Source organism: Bicyclus anynana, chromosome 26 (genome assembly GCF_947172395.1).
Source record: "Bicyclus anynana chromosome 26, ilBicAnyn1.1, whole genome shotgun sequence".
Lineage (NCBI taxonomy): Eukaryota > Metazoa > Arthropoda > Insecta > Lepidoptera > Nymphalidae > Bicyclus > Bicyclus anynana.
In genome coordinates, this window is record NC_069108.1 from 7,795,679 (window position 1) to 7,821,360 (window position 25,682).

Below are 25,682 nucleotides of genomic sequence, written 5' to 3' on the forward strand. Positions count from 1 at the left end.
CAGCAAAATAAATATATGTATACTTTTAAGGGCATAACTGGGTAGAAGAGGAAATCAAAGATAGCATTTACTTTATAATAAAGTTACAATATAATATTTGAAAAGACATTTTGTTAAGAATAACAACTTACATTACAAAGGTTGTAATGAAACCTCCTTTAACATCTACTCTCAATGTTTCAAACCTATCGACTGCATTAAATTATGTAATCTAGATCTTATGCTTATCAACAGAGCCATCCGCATTTAGCTTAACTCTATAGACCCATTTGCATGGAATAGCCTTACTATTCTTCGGAAGTTTAACAAGATCCCAAGTTTGATTCTCCTTCAGAGAGTTTATTTCATATTCCATTGCTTTCTTCCACAATTCACTCTCAGGATTCTGAATCGCTTCTTTATAGAAACTTGGTTCCTTATAACCATCCCATTGTGTATTCATAACATAGTCATTGAATTTACTTGGAGGTTGAAGTAATGAACGATCACGCTAAATCCTATCTCCTTGCTCGAGGATTACATGTGTTCAGGTAATGAATCACCAACATCTTCAGGATCTTCTGCATCCAGATCTTCATTAACTTCTTCATTTTCTCCCTCTAAATTAATACTATCTTCTGAAATACATCATCATCAAATACATCATTATCTACAGCAGGAATATCTCCTCCAACCAAGATATCTTCCTTATCATTAACAACTTCATTGTTCAAGTCAGCTGTATTCTGCACATTTAAGCGTTCTGTTCTTATTTGTCTTTTAAAAGACAAATCTAAGGGAATATCAATTTCCTCATGCTGCAAATCTTTTTCTGGAGCTATATCTGAGGGTCTTTCATCAAATGTGACATCTCTTGATCTTACTAAAGAATTACCATCTCGATTCCATAGTCTAAATCCATCATCATTGTCATACCCTATCAAGATACATTTCACGGCTTTCTTGTTGAATTTCTTTCTAGTTTGTTTAGGTACATGAGCATAACAAGGTGATCCAATAATCCTTAAATGTTTTATTTGTGGCTTTTTGCCAATCCACAACTCATAAGGAGACTTGTGTTCCACTAAAGTTGGTCCCGTTCTGTTTAATATATAAACAGCAGTATTTACCAATTCAGCCCACAACACCTGAGGTAACTTCTCATGCGCATGCATTGCTCTTGCTGATTCAACTATTGTGCGATTTTCTCTTTCGCTACATCCGTTTTGCTCCGGTGTATAAGGCATCGTCAATCTTTGTTTAATACCGTATTCCGTCAACACTTTCCGTACTTTCTGATTATCAAATTCTCCACCGTTGTCACTTAAGAACTCTTTAATTTGAAATCCAGCTACCTTAACTTCAGCTAACATTTGCTTAAGCTTTTCATGTACTTCTGATTTTTCTTTAAGAAAATACACGAACCGGTAACGAGTATATTCATCCTTGAACAGTACAAAGTATCGGAATTTTGAAAAAGATATCGGAAATGGTTCACAGACATCAGTGTGAATACGTTCTCCAGGTTTCGTAGCTTTTTCTCTAACACCAAACTTACGTCTATGTGCTTTTCCAAAAATACATCCTTCACATAATTCTTCACTGTCTTTCGTCTTAATTCCAAGCTCTTTTTCAATTAAACTTTTAACATGCCTCTTATTCTGGTGACCAAAACGTTCATGATATAATTGCAACATATCAACGCTTTTCACCAAGTTCACTGACGCAATAGGCGGTACGACTCTACAATTCAGTTTGTACAAGCCACCATACCTCTTCCTATATCCTGTCACAGTGACCTTTCCATTTATTTTCATAGTACAACAATTAAAACGCGATTCAAATATACTATTTGGATTGCGATCTTGCGTAGATATTACAGAAAATAAATTCTTACTAATTCGGGGAACATACCAAACATCTCTAAGTGTACTGAGAACAAACTTATGGTTAACCTTGGGTATAATCTGTATCGACCCTTTTCCTAGAGCCTGAACAACATTTCCATCAGCCGTTGTTACTGCGTGACCTTCACCAAAATATTCAAAATCTTGAAAAAGATTCTCCTCTCATCGTAACATGGTTAGTAGCATTATTATCTACATACCACTCGTCACGATCTGAATCTATTTCAGTCGAATACACGGTACACAACATCATGTTAACATTTTTATTGTTTTCTACAACTTCACGAGAACCAGATTTCATCGGACAATCTCGATTAAGATGACCAACCTCTTTACATCTGTAACATCTTTTACTTGTCTCTGGTCGTACTTTTCCCTTTTTGTTATATTTCTTCTGATAATTAACAGTAAGAGCTTCAGGGCTAGAGTCTTCCTGCTTACAATTATCAAGTGCCTTTTCATGAGCACACAATTGATTGGTTAAATTCTCTACGGTTCTATCCTTTTTGGACATAAGCAACCAACTTGATTTGAAAGAAAAATATGATTCAGGTAAGGTATCTAAGATCTTGCATAATATAAAATTTCAGGCAACTCTTTTAAGTCTTCCTCTTTTATCAATCTGTCATGTTATTCGTTATTAAAAGTAAAGCTGTGGAGTCTAATTTAATGAATCTATTTACCGATTCCTTGTAAAGCTCCATTTCAACCGTGGTAGCAGCAGCAGTTCAAGCAGTATCTGCAGCTCCACTTACAGGTTTCTTTGGCATAAAATCCTTTCCTTCAACAATGTTTAGAAGACCATCCATGCCCCGCAATAAAGCTGACATTCGGTACTTCCATTGAACCCAATTGTGCCAATCGAGTTTTACAATTTGAACGTTTGATAAATCCATTATTTAGTATTTAAGTTATTCTTCTTCTTGGATTAGAGCTGGGCGCATAACCTTTTAAGGGCATAACTGGGTAGAAGAGGAAATCAAAGATAGCATTTACTTTATAATACACATACACTTACAACATAATATTTGAAGAGACATTTTGTTAAGAATAACAACTTACATAGCAACCATATAGAATAGACGTCAAAATTTAAATAGGTTCGAACATTGGAATACTTAGACACATCTATACTAATATTATAAAGAGGAAAACCTTGTTTGTATGTTTGTTTGTTTGATTGTAATGAATAGGCTCAAAAACTACTGGACCGATTTTAAAAATTCTTTCACTATTCGAAAGCTATATTATCCACAAGTAACATAGGCTACATTTTATTTTGAAAAAAAATAGGGTTCCGCAAGATATTTGGGTTTTTCGGACACAAGGTGTAAAAAATCAACCAGAAAAGTAGGGTAGGGGTAGGATAGGGGTACTTGAAAGTTTACATCGAGTTTCACGCGGACGAAGTCGCGGGCGTCGGCTAGTTAAAAATAAAAAGGTTGTAATGAAACCTCCTTTAACATAAACGACCAATCCTTCAAGGTCATCGACCATTGTATCAGTCCTAATTTAAATCTACCAATCAAAAAACAACACGCATTTTTATTGATCACTTCCTATTCCTATTTTACTACAATTTCCAAAGTATTTTATTTGTTTATATAAATAAAAATTTTAATAAAAAAAATTCAACCGACTTCCAACTCAAAAATAACCTAAACCAAAAAGCAAAAAATAACATCTTACCTATGTGCTACCTTCTGATCAGTTTGAAGGCGGTGCCAAGTCATGGTGATGTTTCAATTCAAGCCGTTTAAATTACGTAATTTCTGTGGTTCTTTCAGAAACGGCTTTAATTAAAACACTGGATTGGCATCGTCTTCAAACTGATTAGAAGGTAGCACATAGGTAAGATGTTTTTTTTTGCTTTTTAGTTTAGGTTATTTTTGAGTTGGAATTGAACCTTTTAAAACAAAAAAAGAATTTTTAAAATCGGTCTATAAATGACGGAATTATCGCTGGACATACATAAAAAAATATAAACAATCACATATATACATATATAATAAAACAACACGCATTTTTATTGATCACTTCCTATTCCTATTTTACTACAATTTACAAAGTAATTTATTTGTTTAGGTATATAAAAAAATATATTTACAATCACAAAACTAAATGGAAACACAAAGTTGGCAAATGTAAAATGCTGGAGGCGGGTAGCCCTATTACATGTTTACGACCGCGCGGCTGTAGGTATTTATTTCACTAAGCCTTGGGTAAATCATAAAATACTCTAATTCTAAGAGGATTTTATAGACACGTTAGATCGTGATCTTAAACTTCTGACATAGGAGTAACGTCTAACAAGCCTAGATAATTGGTCTGAGCATAAACAGATATGTCTGTGGTGACGTAAGTATTTTTTGACGTCTGTCTATATCGTTTACGTAACACGTAGTGCTACTGCTAGTGATTATTACTCTTTGGTTTCTTCTAATTACAAATAAAAAGCAGAGGGATACAGTATTTATTGTATAAAATTAATATAAATCAAGGAAATTGGTTAATACACATTTCTAAATGTTTATAAATATCAATAATAAGTACAAACTTTAAAATAAATTGTCGAAGTGACCTTACAGAAAAATTAAAATCCGTAAAACACAAACTATACCAAGAATCAAGATGCAGTGCTGCGTGCCTTTCTGCGTAAATACTTCAGACAATGCGTCAACATCTGCGGGAACAGGAATTACCTTTCATGAGTGAGTAGAGTTATTTCTGTCTATCCGATGACTTTCAGCCAAGCAGAGTAGCACACGCATACTTACAGTTCTGTAAACCAGTTTTAGCTGACTTTTGAGATGCAGCAACTGACCTACAGAATAACCAAGTACTTAGCTATAAGTATGACATTGTGCACTCACTGTGCTTTGACAATGAATGATTAAACTTTCTTAGTTACTTTCATATCAGTAAGTAGTTATGAGCACTTGTAAAACTAATAGTATCAAATTAATAATTCCAGAATCCTGTGTTTATAACTTCATTATCTATGCTGGATGTTGTGCGTGTGTCCATATGTTTATTATCTGATCCTTGTATTTAACTGTATCAGGACATGTTAGAGCTGTTATTTTGTTTGTTATTCAGGTTATCCAGGTTACCCAGAGAAGAAAGTCTCCATGCTGCTTGGCTCAGAACTCTCGGCACACAAGACCATCACCTGCCTGACCCTGCTGTAGTCTGCTCACAGCATTTTTTAGATGAAGACTTTTCTGAAACAAAGAGTTGTGTAAGGCAGATTCGCTCTAATGCTATACCTACAACAGTGCAGGTCAGTTGATCGTAATGATTTTATTTGTGATTGTTAACATAGGAAGGGCTAAGACATACCTATAGCAGCATTACTCACATACAGTAATGTAGAAGTAACTATTGGTATACTTACAGATGTGCATGATATGCCTGGACACTGACAGTAAGCTCTCTCTAATGAGTGAACACAAGTTGGAGGAGACATATGAACAGCTAACTGGACTGTCTGTGAGTTGACAATATCATTGTTTCTACTATGTGATATAACTGTGGAGGGAATTGAGATATCATCTCATCACCTTAATTAGTATTTAGATGTCTGTGAATCTTTGATTTAAAAAAATAACAACAGATTTTGACAAATTAGTGTAATAAATTAAATTTATTTTACCAAGACAGAGATTGAGCCAAAGTTCAGACAAAAATAAACAAGTGATGCACTGTTGTGTAATGTAGTGTGCACTCACAGAATATAACACAAAATGAATCCCCAAGTTCTATCTACTTCTCTTACCAAACTTGTATTGAAAGTCTTTTAATAATTCTGTGCAGTTGTTTCAGTTGTGTCGTGGAGGAAACCTGAAGCAAACACTCTGTGTGCTGTGTGCTCAGAGATTGATTAACTTCAGTAGATTTAGAGACTTGTGCTTGAGAGCCCATTCACTGATGACAGACTTACTTGCACAAGATGAATCAGTGAGTATTTAGTAATTACAATTTACTAGTTTGATCCACTCTTAAACCTGACATTGGAGAACATGTTGTTATCTCTAAGTGTATTTGGCAGATCCTGGGGTCCTGGGTTTGAGTCCTTGGTCATGCTATAAAATATTAAGCTTCTCAGTCATGAAGTTGGTGGTGTTACACCCGTTGCATCTGTGACCATGTTAAGTCAGTTATCATTATCATCTAATAGTGATTGTACTACAGAGTAGGCCTGAGCCCACCAATCTGCATTGGAGCAGTGTGGGGAATCTAAGGTACAAATGCCCAGTCATCTAAGGAAGGATGTATCTATCGCTCTGTAGTCTGATAGGCTAATGATGATGATGATGATGATGATGATGACATTATGTTGTTACATTCCTTTAGTAAATTATCTGAAGGAAAGCAAACAGTTCAATTGTTTCAGATTACTATTCAACATAAGGAACTGATGAACTGCGCAACAAAACATCTGCAGTGTAACTTAACACAGACGACGTTAGGAGCAGACTACTGTGACTTGTACATAGATCACACTGATGAAGAGGAACAGACAGCAGCAGAGGAATCTGTAGTGAAAGATGTTGCATCAGTTGTGGTGAAGAATGAATACAGTTCTGACTCCATGTCAAATGCTGATAACTCTACATTGGTACACAAAGATGACAATGACAGAAACCGTTCCAACAATGACTGTGTCTTGAACGATGAATACTCTGACATGAGCATCGAGCTGGAATCTAGACTACTGGACGAAGCTATAGGTGAAGCTCTTCATAACAAAACAACAGCTTGCTGGGCTGCAGTCACAGAACATACTGAAACAGAGAGTTTCATAAAGAGTGAAAGTGTTGTCTTTGAATGTTCATTTTGTGATAAGGAGTTTCTGCAAGAAATTACATACTTGGAACATTTAAGCAAACATTCATCATTCATTCAGGTGAGATGTTTACTTCTTGATGGAGGTGGTGTATGGCCTCTGCATATCTATCATACAATACCCTTTGCAGACGGACAGACGTGTTATGAATGAGTTTTGTATTTGGCAGGTAGCTGGCGGCGAAGCTGCATGTGATGCATCACAAGTGTGCGAGCCTCGTGCAGCTGTGAGCCGCAGCGGTGACTCACTCGTGCTGCAGAACAAGTCAGTATACAACGACGCTGCATGTGATGCATCACAAGTGTGCGAGCCTCGTGCAGCTGTGAGCCGCAGCGGTGACTCACTCGTGCTGCAGAACAAGTCAGTATACAACGACGCTGCATGTGATGCATCACAAGTGTGCGAGCCTCGTGCAGCTGTGAGCCGCAGCGGTGACTCACTCGTGCTGCAGAACAAGTCAGTATACAACGACGCTGCATGTGATGCATCACAAGTGTGCGAGCCTCGTGCAGCTGTGAGCCGCAGCGGTGACTCACTCGTGCTGCAGAACAAGTCAGTATACAACGACGCTGCATGTGATACATCACAAGTGTGCGCGCCTCGTGCAGCTGTGAGCCGCAGCGGTGACTCACTCGTGCTGCAGAACAAGTCAGTATACAACGTTTACAGTTTTTCTGGCCCTTAATTGGGCAATTAACATATTAACAATAATATTAATATAATCAATTAATTTTTTAACTGTACATATTCTGTATGCTTACTTTGGGGCTAGATAGTGATGTGTGTATTGTTAAAGTACATATATATTTATTTATTAATTGGATTCGGTAAACTTCTTAATATATAAATGTGAAAGGTCATCACACAATCTTGAAGACTGCTTGACGTAGAAAGAAATTTGGCAGGGATATAGTCTATAGTTAGTTAGTATCCGCTAAGAACGGATTTTGCGATAAGGCTGGATTAAAGAGGTCTAAGGTAAAAAAAAGTCGTGAGCTAGTATGTTATACATACAGAACAAAGATCGTTGGGATATGTGTAAAATAAATAAGGCCCTATTCTTAAAAAAAATATTGCACAAATAACAAAGATATTTGTAAATTTTTTCATGTCATATTTATGTAGTTGCTCAGCAAGCAAACTCACATTCTGCTGCAATGTTTCACAGGACAGGAAGTCGGAGGCTGAATGATGTCCCTCCCCCGGCTGCAGACTGCGCTCAGGCTTTAGGTGAGGGGCTAGTGGACTTGTTTGTGACTTTTTCTGTTTCCTATGGTGTTGGTATTGTCACATTAAACCCTATTGCTGAGTTCGTCAGGTTTGTGATGTAGGTATAACATCGTAGATAGATGGAACTCGAGTGTTCTAATAGTCGCCTTGTGTACCGCCGATATAGACTGAGAGCGATGGACTGCATCTGTTTTGCATCTGTCGAGTGTTATTGTATAGACAGATGTGTGGGGCATCTGCGTCGGTCACGGAGGTCGACATCTTGAGGTACACAGTAATGCACTGGGAGTTGCCGTGTAACTGTTTAATGTTTGCTCAATTATTCAGTATTGGTAAATATTGCGGGAGCGACGTTCAGGCGCACAGATAGTAGAAGTAGAGCTGTCGCAAAGATTTGTCGGAGTAAATTATAAGAAGACTGTTTTGTTTCAGTCGCTCCACTGTCCGCGAGACTTGCGGCAAACAACGACTACAAAGTGCAGGCAACTGAAGAAGCAGCTGCGACCCGGAAAACTGAACAAATCCTTGAGACTGGCGTTGGCAAACTGAACAAGCAATCATCTCAGAATGGCACTGAAATATATACAGATATAAATAGATTCACAAACTGTGTAGTACAGTTATATGATATTTTCAAGAAACCCAAAAAACCTGTACTAGATGAGAATCCACGCCTGAAAACCCACACTGATGCAAAGCCTTATTCTTGTGAGATGTGCAATTATAAATGCACACACAAAAGTAGTTTAAGGCAGCATATGAAAACTCACACTGGCGAAAAACCTTTTTGTTGTAAGGTATGTAATTATAAATCTGCACTGAAACATCATATATTAAATCACATGAAAACTCACAATGGCGAAAAGCCTTTTTGTTGTGAGATATGTAATTATAGATGTGCACAGAAAGATAATTTAAAAAAACATAAAAGAATCCACACTGGCGAAAAGCGTTTTTCTTGTGACATTTGCAATTATAAATGTATACAGAAACATCATTTATTATATCACATGAAAACGCACACTGATGCAAAGCCTTATTCTTGTGAGATGTGCAATTATAAATGTGCACGTAAACATCATTTATTATATCACATGAAAACGCACACTGGCGAAAAGCCTTTTTCTGGTAAGATTTGCAATTATAAATGTACAGTAAAAAGTAATTTATTGCAACACATGAGAACGCACACTGGCGAAAAGCCTTTTTGTTGTGAGATTTGCAATTATAAATGTGCACAGAAAGGTGATTTAAAAAAACATAAAAAAATCCACACTGGTGAAAAGCCTTTTTCTTGTGAGATTTGCAATTATAAATGTGCACGTAAACAACATTTATTAGATCACATGAAAACGCACACTGGTGAGAAACCTTATTCTTGTCAGATTTGCAATTATAAATGTATACAGAAACATCATTTATTAGATCACATGAAAACGCACACTGGTGAGAAACCATTTTCTTGTGAGATTTGCAATTATAAAAGTGCACGTAAACATAATTTATTGCAACATATGAAAACACACACTAGTGAGAAGCCTTTTTGTTGTGAGATATGTAATTACAGAAGTGCACACAAAGGTGATATAAAAAAACATAAAAGAACCCACACTGGCGAAAAGCCTTTTTGTTGTGAGATTTGCAATTATAAATGTTCACACAAAGGTGCTTTAAACAGACATAAAAGAATCCACACTGGCGATAAGCCCTTTTCTTGTGAGACATGCAATTACAAATCTGCAGAAAGATGTAATTTATTGCAACATAAAATGAGAATGCACACTCAAACTAAGTCTCAGTAATTGTAATAAAATAGAAAATGAAGCGATGGCTCGATCTGTGCGTATGTGTGAATTAACAAAAAACACAAAAACTTGAATATTTTTCTGATCAAATGTAGTTATTGTATCCAAAAGTGACCCAAGTGTTGATAGACTCTAAAGTGCAAACATAAGTCACAGTTGTACGCTATTGTCAACTGTACGAAGTGCAACTCGTACGCTGCTCCCTTCACCCCCTCGGGTAAATGAGCGGGGCTCGTATTGTGTGAGTCGCTCTCACTGCAGTGATCGCGAGCGTTGCCCAGTGGCCGGATGTAAAGATGAGTTCACAACAAACCACGCTTAGCGGATATCTCATAAGCGGCAGCGGAGCTTCTACGAGTACTTATCAAACTGTGACGAAGGAGATACAAAAAAAAGTCGTGCGACCTAGAAAACGAAAGGATCGGTCAGCTGAAAACGATTTTCATATGTAGTTTCACATTCATATTACCAATTTTTGTCAACAATTTGTTGACACTCAAAATGAACGTTAACTTAATTTTGAGTAACACGGCAAGATGTTACGGAACTAACAAATATACTACTAAACTAAACTCAAAATATACTGCACAACAACAAGAACTTAACAATGTCCTAAACCGTTGAGTACTATACGTCTTGGAAAATATTTATAGGAGTAGACCTCTCAAAGTGTGTTTGTTGTTGATGTTGTTTTTGTATAGACAGAGATTAGAGACAGAACGTCATCGATTGCAAATATAAGACAATCTGTAATTGATGATGTTCTGTGGTACCAGAGGGTAACAGTTGTGTACTGAAGATTGTACGCCTTAGAGATATTGGAGATATGTGATTCTAATTTATATATATTAAATGCATAAGTGTGCTATCTGTGTTTTACTGAATTCTCTCGCTAGTGACACGCAGTCTATTGTCTACAAGTGCAGTAGCTAACCACCTCTTTAGGCTGCCAGTCCCCCGAAGCGGAGCGCGGCAGCGGAGTTGAGAAACGGAGAAATATTAACCAATAGGATTGCACAAAATCTCCGCTCGTCTTAAGTGGACAGGAACTTGCTAGCTTGTTTAAAAATTCATATAAAACCGGTAAGCGGAGCGAGGTTAAATAAATTAAAAATAATATTTATTTATTTATCATCGTCTGCAACTCCGCTACGCTCCCTCGCTCCGCTTTGGTGGACTTTAGCGCTCTCTTTTATCACATCGCAACAATACAGAAAGAGATGTTTATGCTGTCGCGTATGTTGTAAAATGTTTATAGAGAATTATCTTGTAGACTGCAGAACCGGTGGTGTGCACTCCACAGAAGCAAACGTGCACTGCTTACCCGGCAGACTTCTTACAAACCTGTATTGCGAAGGATTTTTTCCCCGTTTGCATTTACTTACTCCAGTTAAAGACCTTGTGCACACCACTGAACAAAATTAAACAAGTATGTAAACTTACAAATTGTTTTAATTACAGGGTCAAAATAAAAAAATAAATATTCAGGATTAAAACAAAAGTTATGATCAAGTTATTTTAATAAAATAAAAGAAATATTGATGTGTCATTATTATCAGTCTATGTGAGTCTCCATTTTGGTCTCCAAATTTCTGTTGTTATTGTGTACAGACCCTCTATCGGCTAAGGGATTAAAGTGTTAACATAATCTATGGAACCCTACACTGCGCGTGGCCCGACACGCACATGGCCGGTTTTATATTTGTTCACTTAGTGTGGATGGCATCACCAAAATAAATATATGTATACGACCAATCCTTCAAGGTCATCGACCATAGTGTCAGTCCTAATTTAAATCTACCAATCAAAAAACAACACGCATTTTTATTGATCACTTCCTATTCCTATTTTACTACAATTTACAAAGTATTTTATTTGTTTATATAAATAAAAATTTTAATAAAAAAAATTCAACCGACTTCCAACTCAAAAATAACCTAAATTATAAAGCAAAAAATAACATCTTACCAGAGATGTACAAAATGGTTTTAAAAAAGCATTTAAATACAAAATGCAAAATACTTTTGAGATTTACTATTTCAAATGCAAAATACCAAATAGGTTTGCGTTTGGTATTTTAAATGATAAATGCAAAATAGGTATTTTCAAAATACTTTTTTTAAAATAAAATACCTTTTGACCAAATCACAGATAATTTGTATTAGAGACACAATGCCGTGCCGAACAAAAACATTCAGCATAATGTTCGTCGTTTTCGTGTGACATTGTCACTCGTTAAGACTAAAGGCGCGCACTTTGACCAACGAAGAAAAAAATAAAAAACTAGCCAAGCGCGTGTCGGGCCATGTGCAGAGTAGTTCCGTAGATTAAATGAGCAGTTTAATTCCTTATATAATGCACAAAAATACCGATAACGGTGCCCCACACCATGTGATAGAAGATAAAAAATTCATTCTCACTTTGCATGTAGGAAAGAACCCCAAAAACAACTTTTTTTCGAATTTTCTTTTTACTACTTTATAGTCGTAATTAATATAACCAAATTTCAGCTTTCTAGTTTTAACAGACTCTGAGATATCTTATTTTATTTACAGCTTAATTAACTCATAATTAATTTTTAATTAATAATTTTAACCTAAAAAAATTATTATTCAAGATTTTATTATGACTTTGTTTACATTTTAATATACACACTCATGCTAATTTACAGATTTCTAGTAATTATAGTCACTGCCCTAAGCCGCGGACGGACGGACGGACGGACGGACAGACAGACGGACATAGCGAAACTATAAGAAACTATATATATAACTAAAAAGAACGCACGTGGCTAGCTGGCGCCTCTATTGGTCAAATTCGGCATTCGTTCATTTCATTTTGTTTTACTGTTAATATTAGCTAAACTTAATCACAAAGTATTTTGCATTTTGAAATGAATATTAAAATACAAAATACATCTCGAAAGGTATTTCAAATAAAATACAAAATGCTTTTTACTAAAAAGCATTTAAATGCAAAATACAAAATAGGTATTTTGCATTTTGTATTTGCATTTTAAATAGAAGTATTTCAAATAAATCACATCTCTGCATCTTACCTATGTGCTACCTTCTGATCAGTTTGAAGGCGGTGCCAAGCCAGTGATGCTTCAATTCAAGCCGTTTAAATTACGTAATTTCTGTGGTTCTTTCATTTGTAGTGTTAGCATACCTACGGAGTATGAACAAAAATTAATAAGCAATTAGCTGAAACGTTATTTTTTTTATAATAAGTACCTAAATCCTGCAAGCCCAATTTTGAAAATACTACCTTAACTCATATACAATATTTCACTCCCCCATACAGTGTGTTATAGGAAATACCGTCCGGCCCTTAAGGGTGTACTTAGGTATCGTGTATACATTATTTTTATGCAGTCCTTATTTTTAAAGAAATATATTTTTTCCCTGCACGAAATTAACATAAAAAATACAAAATTATAAAAACTTACATGGCAACACAAAAGTTGAGATAGGTTAATTATTAGTAGGCATTGCTACAAAATAAAAACGCCGCCATCTATGTTTTGTGCTGCGTTTACACGTTTCTATTCAAAGCGGTATTGAATGGGCAAGTAAACACACAAGTACACACAACAAGGTGATGGGTTTGTCAAGGTGCTGTGTACAAGCATGCATGCGTGCTTGCATAACTGGCGTGTTGTGATGTTTGTAAACACGAAAAGTTAATTTACGCAGATGGACGATGGCAGATGAATTAATGGTTAGTGGATCATTTTCCACATTTTCCACTCCTTGAACATACATTACACCAGAAACTATGCCTTTTACTCTGGAACACAGTAATAGCTCTGTCGCAAATAGATCTACTACTACTAATTTAAGTCTGCATTTTGGGCGAGTGGCGCAAGCAAACTAAACACAGCATTACAGACATTGCACGTGTCGGCGGCGGCGCGGTGTTACAAAGACAGTAGGCGCCGAAAACGATGATACCTACTACCTACCCTTTACGATATGCGGCGCGGCATTGTCAAAAGGCTTTCTATTTTGCCGACTTTTGTGCCACAGGTGTGTAGTTAGGAGGTAATAATCTAGATATACGTACCATAATTGATAGTACAGTGTTGTCACTTTTTAAATTTTTTCAAGTTTTGGGACAATTTATGTTTAAAATTAGAAACTTTATTATCACGATAAAAATGCTTAATTATTGAATAATATTTTTTTAAATATTTTTTCTGTTTATAATATTATAATGCTTACACGCACATTTTGGATCGGACGGTATTTTTAAAACACACTGTATATCCACACGTAATATGAATATCCAAAAAAACTTAACTTCTTAACTTCATCACCAGAACCCTAATACAGTCACAACCCATATAAGTGGAAAGTTCTCATCAATACAAATTTATCAAGTCCAAACACAAGGTCGTCTGTGCTTCGGCTCCATCATCAGACCAACTCCAGACCTTCATAAAACAGTAGTGGTTTTAAATACCTTATGGAAACACTAACAAACGCATTAGCCAACTTTACAATTTTCGAAAGTTCCCCTCGATTTCTCCAGGATGCCATCATCAGATCCTAACATGAATAAAATGGGACCACCCTGGAATTTAACCTTTTAAAAACAAAAAAAGATTTTTTAAAATCGGTCTATAAATGACGGAATTATCGCTGGACATACATAAAAAAAATATATACTAGTCAATCACATACATACATATAGGTATAATATATTTACAATCACAAAAAAATACCGACCGAATTGAGAACCTCCTCCTTTTTGAAGTCGGTTAAAAACTAAATGGAAACACAAAGTTGGCAAATGTAAATTAAAATGCTGGAGGCGGGTAGCTCTATTACATGTTTACGAACGCGCGGCTGTAGGTATTTATTAAAAAAAATACGGCCGGGTTGGAATACTCTTTAAATATTTACTCTGACTTAAGCCTTGGGTAAATCATAAAATACTCTAATTCTAAAAGGATTTTATAGACACGTTAGATCGTGATCTTAAACTTCTGACATAGGAGTAACGTCTAACAAGCCTAGATAATTGGTCTGAGCATAAACAGATATGTCTGTGTTGACGTAAGTATTTTTTGACGTCTGTCTATATCGTTTACGTAACACGTAGTGCTACTGCTAGTGATTATTACTCTTTGGTTTCTTCTAAGTTCTAATTACAAATAAAAAGCAGAGGGATACAGTATTTATTGTATAAAATTAATATAAATCAAGGAAATTGGTTAATACACATTTCTAAATGTTTATAAATATCAATAATAAGTACAAACTTTAAAATAAATTGTCGAAGTGACCTTACAGAAAAATTAAAATCCGTAAAACACAAACTATACCAAGAATCAAGATGCAGTGCTGCGTGCCTTTCTGCGTAAATACTTCAGACAATGCGTCAACATCTGCGGGAACAGGAATTACCTTTCATGAGTGAGTAGAGTTATTTCTGTCTATCCGATGACTTTCAGCCAAGCAGAGTAGCACACGCATACTTACAGTTCTGTAAACCAGTTTTAGCTGACTTTTGAGATGCAGCAACTGACCTACAGAATAACCAAGTACTTAGCTATAAGTATGACATTGTGCACTCACTGTGCTTTGACAATGAATGATTAAACTTTCTTAGTTACTTTCATATCAGTAAGTAGTTATGAGCACTTGTAAAACTAATAGTATCAAATTAATAATTCCAGAATACTGTGTTTATAATTTCATTATCTATGCTGGACGTTGTGCGTGTGTCCATATGTTTATTATCTGAACCTTGTATTTAGCTGTATCAGGACATGTTAGAGCTGTTATTTTGGTTGTTATTCAGGTTATCCAGGTTACCCAGAGAAGAAAGTCTCCATGCTGCTTGGCTCAGAACTCTCGGCACACAAGACCATCACCTGCCCGACCCTGCTGTAGTCTGCTCGCAGCATTTTTTAGATGAAGACTTTTCTGAAACAAAGAGTTGTGTAAGGCAGATTCGCTCTAATGCTATACCTACAACAGTGCAGGTCAGTTGATCATAATGATTTTATTTGTGATTGTTAACATAGGAAGGGCTAAGACATACCTATAGCAGCATTACTCACATACAATCAGTAATGTAGAAGTAACTATTGGTATACTTACAGATGTGCATGATATGCCTGGACACTGATAGTAAGCTCTCTCTAATGAGTAAACACAAGTTGGAGGAGACATATGAACAGCTAACTGGACTGTCTGTGAGTTGACAATATCATTGTTTCTACTACGTGATATAACTGTGGAGGGAATTGAGATATCATCTCATCACCTTAATTAGTATTTAGATGTCTGTGAATCTTTAATTTAAAAAAATAACAACAGATTTTGACAAATTAGTGTAATAAATTAAATTTATTTTACCAAGACAGAGATTGAGCCAAAGTTCAGACAAAAATAAACAAGTGATGCACTGTTGTGTAATGTAGTGTGCACTCACAGAATATAACACAAAATGAATCCCCAAGTTCTTCAACTTCTCTTACCAAACCTGTATTGACAGTTTTTTAATAATTCTGTGCAGTTGTTTCAGTTGTGTAGTGGAGGAAACCTGAAGCAAACACTCTGTGTGCTGTGTGCTCAGAGATTGATTAACTTCAGTAGATTTAGATACTTGTGCTTGAGAGCCCATTCACTGATGACAGACTTACTTGCACAAGATGAATCAGTGAGTATTTAGTAATTACAATTTACTAGTTTGATCCTCTCTTAAACCTGACATTGGAGAACATATTGTTATCTCTAAGTGTATTTGGCAGATCCTGGGGTCCTGGGTTTGAGTCCTTGGTCATGCTATAAAATATTGAGCTTCTCAGTCATGAAGTTGGTGGTGTTACACCCGTTGCATCTGTGACCATGTTAAGTCAGTTATTATTATCATCTTATAGTGATTGTACTACAGAGTAGGCCTGAGCCCACCAATCTGCATTGGAGCAGTGTGGGGAATCTAAGGAATCTAAGGCCCAGTCATCTAAGGAAGGATGTATCTATCGCTCTGTAGTCTGATAGGCTAATGATGATGATGATGATGATGATGATGATGATGATGATGACATTATGTTGTTACCTTCCTTTAGTAAAGTATCTGAAGTAAGTAAGTTCAATTGTTTCAGATTACTATTCAACATAAGGAACTGATGAACTGCACAACAAAACATCTGCAGTGTAACTTAACACAGACGACGTTAGGAGCAGACTACTGTGACTTGTACATAGATCACACTGATGAAGAGGAACAGACAGCAGCAGAGGAATCTGTAGTGAAAGATGTTGCATCAGTTGTGGTGAAGAATGAATACAGTTCTGTTTCCCTGTCAAATGCTGATAACTCTACATTGGTACACAAAGATGACAATGACAGAGACCGTTCCAACAATGACTGTGTCTTGGACGATGAATACTCTGACATGAGCATCGAGCTGGAATCTAGACTACTGGACGAAGCTATAGGTGAAGCTCTTCATAACAAAGCAACAGCTTGCTGGGCTGCAGTCACAGAACATACTGAAACAGAGAGTTCCATAAAGAGTGAAAGTGTTGTCTTTGAATGTTCATTTTGTGATAAGGAGTTTCTGCAAGAAATTACATACTTGGAACATTTAAGCAAACATTCATCATTCATTCAGGTAAGATGTTTACTTCTTGATGGAGGTGAAGTATGGCCTCTGCATATCTATAATACAATACCCTTTGCGGACGGACAGTCGTGTTATGAATGAGTTTTGTATTTGGCAGGTAGTTGGCGGCGACGCTGCATGTGATGCATCACAAGTGTGCGAGCCTCGTGCAGCTGTGAGCCGCAGCGGTGACTCACTCGTGCTGCAGAACAAGTCAGTATACAACGACGCTGCATGTGATGCATCACAAGTGTGCGAGCCTCGTGCAGCTGTGAGCCGCAGCGGTGACTCACTTGTGCTGCAGAACAAGTCAGTATACAACGACGCTGCATGTGATGCATCACAAGTGTGCGAGCCTCGTGCAGCTGTGAGCCGCAGCGGTGACTCACTCGTTCTGCAGAACAAGTCAGTATACAACGACGCTGCATGTGATGCATCACAAGTGTGCGAGCCTCGTGCAGCTGTGAGCCGCAGCGGTGACTCACTCGTGCTGCAGAACAAGTCAGTATACAACGACGCTGCATGTGATGCATCACAAGTGTGCGAGCCTCGTGCAGCTGTGAGCCGCAGCGGTGACTCACTCGTGCTGCAGAACAAGTCAGTATACAACGACGCTGCATGTGATGCATCACAAGTGTGCGCGCCTCGTGCAGCTGTGAGCCGCAGCGGTGACTCACTCGTGCTGCAGAACAAGTCAGTATACAACGTTTACAGTTTTTCTGGCCCTTAATTGGGCAATTAACATATTAACAATAATATTAATATAATCAATTAATTTTTTAACTGTACATATTCTGTATGCTTACTTTGGGGCTAGATAGTGATGTGTGTATTGTTAAAGTACATATATATTTATTTATTAATTGGATTCGGTAAACTTCTTAATATATAAATGTGAAAGGTCATCACACAATCTCGAAGACTGCTTGACGTAGAAAGAAATTTGGCAGGGATATAGTCTATAGTTAGTTAGTATCTGCTAACTGATTTTGCGTTAGGGCTGGATTTAGAGGTCTAAGAGCGGACGAAGTCGCAAGCGTCTCCTAGTATACAAAAAGTTCAAAATTCATTTATTTCAAGTAGGCTCAGTTTACAAGCACTTTTGACACGTCAGTTGACTATTTGTAAAGATTCTACCACCGGTTCGGAAGGCAGGTTCTGCTGAGAAGATACCGGCAAGAAACTCAACAGTTGCTCTTTTTAAAAAGTCATGCAGTATTACAATTTACAATTGATAACAATTAAATTACAATTTCTTATAGTTTTATTTCCTGTGTGAAGGTGGAAGCTGATCCAATGGCCTCCAAGCACCTTTATCGTTAAGGAACTCATCAATAGTTTAGTAACCTCGATTAAGTAAATGTTTTTTAACACATTGCTTAAAGTTGTGCATTGGCAGGTCCATCACAGTCTTGGGGATCTTATTATAGAAGAGTACACCCAAACCCACAAAAGATTTTTTAACTCTTTGGAGACGATATGCAGAAATAACTAACTTATGCCCGTGTCTAGTAAGACGTGGGTTTAAATCTCCTTTTCGTTTGTACAAATTAATATTTTGTCTAACATAAACTATACTGTTATATATACATATACTGACAGGCTACTGTTAAAATGCCTATTTCTTTAAACTTTTGACGAAGGGACTCGCGTGATTTTAGTTGATATATTGCTCGAATTGCTCTTTTTTGAAGTACAAATATAGAATGTATATCAGCAGCCTTGCCCCACAACAAAATACCGTAAGACGCTGTGAAAGTACGCAAAATAAACAAGTCTAGCTGTATCAACATCAGTAAACTGTCTTATTTTTCTCACTGCAAATGCAGCTGAGCTAAGTTTTCCAGACAGTTTTTCTATATGAGCGCCTCTCTGAAGTTCACAATCCAAGGTCACTCCCAGAAAAACTGTGGAATTCTCCATTTTCAGTGTTTCACCTTCGATAATTATAGACTTATCTAATTTTATAACATTTGTTAATGAAAACTCAATACATTTAGTTTTCTTTGCATTTAAAAGTAAATAGTTTGCAGTGAATCAATGCAACACATGCGATATGGCACGGTTAACATAGTCAGAGTTATCTTTATTTCTGTCGGTCTTAAAAACTAAGGATGTGTCAGCAAACAGAACAATCTCTCATATGCCGCTAACATGGTGTGGTAAATCGTTTATGTACACTAAGAATAGAAAAGGACCCAGAATTGAACCCTGTGGGACGCCCATTATGGTATTGGAACCATGTGACTTTATATCATTTATACACACCTTTTGTGTTCTATCACTGACTGATAGTGGCTTAACTTGAGTAAAAGAGTGTTATGGTCAACACAGTCGAATGCCTTGGACAGATCACAGAACACACCAATAGCATTCTTAGAACTTTCCCATGCTTCATAGATATGTTTTAAAAGTTTGACACCTGCATCAGTTGTATTGCGACCTTTTGTAAAACCATACTGTTCAGGATGAAACAAGTTATTTACATTAAAATGACTTAAAAGTTGATTTAAAATGATTTTTTCAAACACATTGCTAAGTGTTGGCAGTATTGTAATCGGTCTATAATTATTAAGATCAGATTTGTCACCTGATTTAAAAAGTGGTATCAATTTGCCATGCTTCATCAGGTACGGAAAAATACCCAAGTCCACACATTCATTAAAAATAATAGCTAAGTGGGGAGCAATAACATCAATGATGTTCGATATTACTTTCACTGACATGCCCCACATATCTCCAGTTCTTTTTAATTTTAACAGATTGAAAGACTTTTTTATGTCTAATATAGTTATATGATGAAATTCAAAAAGAATGTTGCACTCTTTGACATTGCCTCTTAATAGCCTCTAGGCTTCCGTAGCAGACGAATCCAGTGAATCTGTTAACAAGATAGGGACATTCTGGAAAAAGTCTTCAAAGGCATTAACAACCTCGTTATCAGTGTTTACCTTTTTATCCTTTACCATTAATTCAAAACTTATGTCACGTGGTTTAATTTTGCCCGATTCTCTATTAATTATGTTCCAGGTGGTTTGGACCTTGTTCTCAGACTCAATTATTCTCTGTTTGATGTGTAACGTATGTCATACATACAGAAAAAAGATTGTTGGGATATGTGTAAAATAAATAAGGCCCTATTATTAAAAAAAATATCGCACAAAGATATTAGTAAATTTTTTCATGTCATATTTATGTAGTTGCTCAGCAAGCAAACTCACATTATGCTGCAATGTTTCACAGGACAGGAAGTCGGAGGCTGAATGATGTCCCTCCCCCGGCTGCAGACTGCGCTCAGGCTTTAGGTGAGGGGCTTGTGGACTTGTTTGTTACTTTTCTGTTTGCTATGGTGTTGGTATTATTACATTAAACCCTATTGCTGAGTTCGTCAGGTTTGTGATGTAGGTATAACATCGTAGATAGATGGAGCTCGAGTGTTCTAATAGTCGTATTGTGTACCGCCGATATAGACTGGGAGCGATGGACTGCATCTGTTTTGCATCTGTCGAGTGTTATTGTATAGACAGATGTGTGCGGCGTCTGCGTCGGTCACGGAGGTCGACATCTTGAGTTACACGGCAACTCACAGTAATGCGCTGTGAGTTGCCGTGTAACTGTTTAATGTTTGCTCAATAATTCAGTATTATTGGTAAAAATTGCGGGAGCGACGTTCAGGCGCACAGATAGTAGAAGTAGAGCTGTCGCAAAGGTTTGTCGGAGTAAATTATAAGAAGACTGTTTTGTTTCAGTCGCTCCACTGTCCGCGAGACTTGCGGCAAACAACGACCACACAGTGCAGGCAACTGAAGAAGCAGCTGCGACCCGGAAAACTGAACAAATCCTTGAGACTGACATTGGCGAACTGAACGAGCAATCATCTCAGAGCGGCACTGAAATATATACAGATATAAATAGATTCACAAACTGTGTAGTACAGTTACATGATATTTTCAAGAAACCCAAAAAAACTGTACCAGATGAGAATCCACGCCTGAAAACCCACACTCATGCAAAGCCTTATTCTTGTGAGATGTGCAATTATAAATGCACACACAAAAGTTCTTTAAGGCAGCATATGAAAACTCACACTGGCGAAAAACCTTTTTGTTGTAAGGTATGTAATTATAAATCTGCACTGAAACATCATTTATTAAATCACATGAAAACTCACACTGGCGAAAAGCCTTTTTGTTGTGAAATATGTAATTATAGATGTGCACAGAAAGGTAATTTAAAAACACATAAAAGAATCCACACTGGCGAAAAGCCTTTTTCTTGTGACATTTGCAATTATAAATGTACACAGAAACATCATTTATTAGATCACATGAAAACGCACACTGGTGAGAAACCTTATTCTTGTCAGATTTGCAATTATAAATGTATACACAAAGGTAATTTATTAGATCACATGAAAACGCACACTGGTGAGAAACCTTATTCTTGTCAGATTTGCAATTATAAATGTATACACAAAGGTAATTTATTAGATCACATGAAAACGCACACTGGTGAGAAACCTTATTCTTGTGAGGTTTGCAATTATAAATGTGCACGTAAACATAATTTATTGCAACACATGAAAACTCACACTGGTGAGAAGCCTTTTTGTTGTGAGATATGTAATTACAGAAGTGCACACAAAGGTGATATAAAAAAACATAAAAAAACCCACACTGGCGAAAAGCCTTTTTGTTGTGAGATATGTAATTATAAATGTTCACACAAAGGTGTTTTAAACAGACATAAAAGAACCCACACTGGCGATAAGCCCTTTTCTTGTGAGATATGCAATTACAAATCTGCGACAAGATGTAATATATTGCGACATAAGATGAGAATCCACACTCACACTAAGCCTCAGTAATTGTAATAAAATAGAAAACGAAGCGATCGCTCGATCTTTGCAGATGTGCATTAACAAAAAACACAAAAACTTGAATATTTTTCTGAACAAATTTAATTATTGTATCCGAAAGTGCCGCAAGTGTTGATAGACTCTAAAGTGCAAACAGAAGTCACAGTTGTACGCTATTGTCAACTGTACGAAGTGCAACTCGTACGCTGCTCCCTTCACCCCCTCGGGTAAATGAGCGGGGCTCGTATTGTGTGAGTCGCTCTCACTGCAGTGATCGCGAGCGTTGCCCAGTGGCCGGTTGTAAAGATGAGTTCACAACAAACCTCGCTTAGCGGATATCTCATAAGCGGCGGCGGAGCTTCTACGAGTACTTATCAACATGTGACGAAGGGGATACACAAAAAGTCGTGCGACCTAGAAAACGAAAGGATCGGTCAGCTGAAAACGATTTTCATATGTAGTTTCACATTCATATTACCAATTTTTGTCAACAATTTGTTGACACTCAAAATGAACGTTAACTTAATTTTGAGTAACACGGCAAGATGTTACGGAACTAACAAATATACTACTAAACTAAACTCAAAATATACTGCACAACAACAAGAACTTAACAATGTCCTAAACCGTTGAGTACTATACGTCTTGGAAAATATTTATAGGAGTAGACCTCTCAAAGTGTGTTTGTTGTTGATGTTGTTTTTGTATAGACAGAGATTAGAGACAGAACGTCATCGATTGCAAATATTAGACAATCTGTAATTGATGATGTTCTGTGGTACCAGAGGGTACCACAGAACATCATCTGTTGTGTACTGAACGGGGACAAGGGGACAGTTGTGTACTGAAGATTGTACGCCTTAGAGATATTGGTGATATGTGATTCTAATTTATATATATTAAATGCATAAGTGTGCTATCTGTGTTTTACTGAATTCTCTCGCTAGTGACACGCAGTCTATTGTCTACAAGTGCAGTAGCTAACCACCTCTTTAGGCTGCCAGTCCCCCGAAGCGGAGCGCGGCAGCGGAGTTGAGAAACGGAGAAATATTAACCAATAGGATTGCACAAAATCTCCGCTCGTCTTAAGTGGACAGGAACTTGCTAGCTTGTTTAAAATTTCATATAAAACCGGTAAGCGGAGCGAGGTTAAATAAATTAAAATTAATATTTATTTATTTATCATCGTCTGCAACTCCGCTACGCTCCCTCGCTCCACTTTGGTGGATTTTAGCGCTCTCTTTTATCACACCGCAACAATACAGAAAGCGATGTTTTTGCTGTCTCTTATGTTGTAAAATGTATGTAGAGAATAATCTTGTAGACTGCAGAACCGGTGGTGTGCACTCCACAGAAGCAAACGTGCACTGCTTACCCGGCAGACTTCTAACAAACCTGTATTGGGGAGGATTTTTTTCCCGTTTGTATTTACTTACTCCAGTTAAAGACCTTGTGCACACCACTGAACAAAATTAAACAAGTATGTAAACTTTCAAATTGTTTTATTTACAGGGTCAAACTAAAAAAAAATATTCAGGGTTAAAATAAAAGTTATTATTAAGTTATTTTAATAAAAAAAAAAAAGAAATATTGATGTGTCATTATTATCAGCCTATGTGAGTCTCCATTTTGGTCTCCATACAGGGGCAGGCCTCCCTTCGTATGATTCACACGGCCTTCCCTTGCAACACATGCATTTACAGTCCCCGTATAATCCATTTACAGTCCCCGTATAATCTAATTACAGTCCCCGTATAATCCATTAACAGTCCCCGTATAATCCATTTACAGTCCCCGTATAAATCCCCTCTGCATATTCTATTCAGCTAAATGGCACTAATATATATTGTAAAATGTGAATGTAATATATCGTGAAAAGTGAAAGTAAAATCGGACACTGACAATTTCGATTCACGAACTACGCCTCCCGTCTCATCTCGGCTCCTCGCTATCTATCGCAAGCAATACTATAGGCCAGAGTTAAATAGGGATGACTTTTTTTTCGTTTGTTTATTTCATAGTGTGGAGCTTAGATACATAAATAATAGGTTGTAAAGGAATTTATTTATTGTTTCTATAATTTTGTACAATTTAGTTTCTACAAGTGAAATCTTTCAATAACGTCCCATCATGGTGGAAGCGCTACTTGCCGATTATAAATTTACATGTAATCTTTATACCGGAGTGGTGCTTTCAATAGTGTCCCAACAAAGGTGGAAGCACTACTTACCACACTACTCTGTCTAATGGTAAGAGATTAGAAGATCTTAAGGCTTGAGTTGGCCGCCATATAGCCGTTCGCCGTGAGACAACCGATAGCGCGGGTCAGTCTACCATTAGCGCCATCTAGTTTTGGCGGAGTGAATTAATCTTGTTACAAGGTGTAATTATATGTAGGTGTCAAAGGTGTGAAGTATCGTTGAATAGGTCTTTGAAAGTTGTAAGGGGTCATAAACCAACATATTTAAATTTAGGGATCCGTTTGTAAAAATTAAGCTTTTAAGAGCTAATTTTTGTTAGTCATTGTGTCCACACCCTCTACTGGTTATGGGATTAAAGTGTTAACATAATCTATGGAACCCTACACTGCGCGTGACCCGACACCCACATGGCCGGTTTTATATTTTTTCACATAGTGTGGATGGCATCACCAAAATAAATATATGTATACAACAGTATACGATGAACCCTTCAAGGTCATCGACCAAAGTATCAGTCCTATTTAAATCTACCAATCAAAAAACAACACGCATTTTTATTGATCACTTCCTATTCCTATTTTACTACAATTTACAAAATATTTTATTTGTTTAAATAAAAAAAAATATATTTACAATTACAAAACTAAATGGAAACAAAGTTGGCAAATGTAAATTAAAATGCTGGAGGCGGGTAGCCCTATTACATGTTTACGAACGCGCGGCTGTAGGTATTTATTTAAAAAAATACGGCCGGGTTGGAATACTCTTTAAATATTTACTCTGACTAAGCCTTGGGTAAATCATAAAATACTCTAATTCTAAAAGGATTTTATAGACACGTTAGATCGTGATCTTAAACTTCTGACATAGGAGTAACGTCTAACAAGCCTAGATAATTGGTCTGAGCATAAACAGATATGTCTGTGTTGACGTAAGTATTTTTTGACGTCTGTCTATATCGTTTACGTAACACGTAGTGCTACTGCTAGTGATTATTACTCTTTGGTTTTTTCTAATTACAAATAAAAAGCAGAGGGATGCAGTATTTATTGTATAAAATTAATATAAATCAAGGAAATTGGTTAATACACATTTCTAAATGTTTATAAATATCAATAATAAGTACAAACTTTAAAATAAATTGTCGAAGTGACCTTACAGAAAAATTAAAATCCGTAAAACACAAACTATACCAAGAATCAAGATGCAGTGCTGCGTGCCTTTCTGCG

The 25,682-nt window shown here is 36.6% G+C and overlaps 3 protein-coding genes across 5 annotated transcripts in view; 2 read left to right on the forward strand and 1 right to left on the reverse strand.

Moving 5' to 3' along the window:
- Positions 1–25,682, reverse strand: part of LOC112055983 (trichohyalin) — a 489,894-nt gene that overhangs the window by 348,268 nt on the left and 115,944 nt on the right. The window lies entirely within an intron of this gene.
- Positions 2,406–10,636, forward strand: LOC112056823 (zinc finger protein 84-like). 2 transcript variants are annotated; one of them, XM_052889775.1, is made up of 8 exons: positions 2,406–4,597; positions 4,986–5,169; positions 5,286–5,378; positions 5,703–5,846; positions 6,283–6,795; positions 6,905–6,999; positions 7,904–7,965; positions 8,398–10,636. In XM_052889775.1, the coding sequence occupies exons 1-8, from the start codon at positions 4,518–4,520 to the stop codon at positions 9,765–9,767; spliced, it is 2,541 nt and encodes an 846-aa protein (XP_052745735.1). In that variant the 5' UTR covers positions 2,406–4,517; the 3' UTR covers positions 9,768–10,636. The 2 variants fall into 2 exon arrangements, with proteins under 2 accessions (XP_052745735.1, XP_052745736.1); XM_052889776.1 differs by having other exon boundaries at positions 5,712–5,846.
- On the forward strand, positions 14,908–23,169 carry LOC128199596 (zinc finger protein 260-like). 2 transcript variants are annotated; one of them, XM_052889789.1, is made up of 8 exons: positions 14,908–15,193; positions 15,582–15,765; positions 15,886–15,978; positions 16,302–16,445; positions 16,891–17,403; positions 17,513–17,703; positions 20,638–20,699; positions 21,144–23,169. In XM_052889789.1, the coding sequence occupies exons 1-8, from the start codon at positions 15,114–15,116 to the stop codon at positions 22,259–22,261; spliced, it is 2,385 nt and encodes a 794-aa protein (XP_052745749.1). In that variant the 5' UTR covers positions 14,908–15,113; the 3' UTR covers positions 22,262–23,169. The 2 variants fall into 2 exon arrangements, with proteins under 2 accessions (XP_052745749.1, XP_052745750.1); XM_052889790.1 differs by having other exon boundaries at positions 17,513–17,607.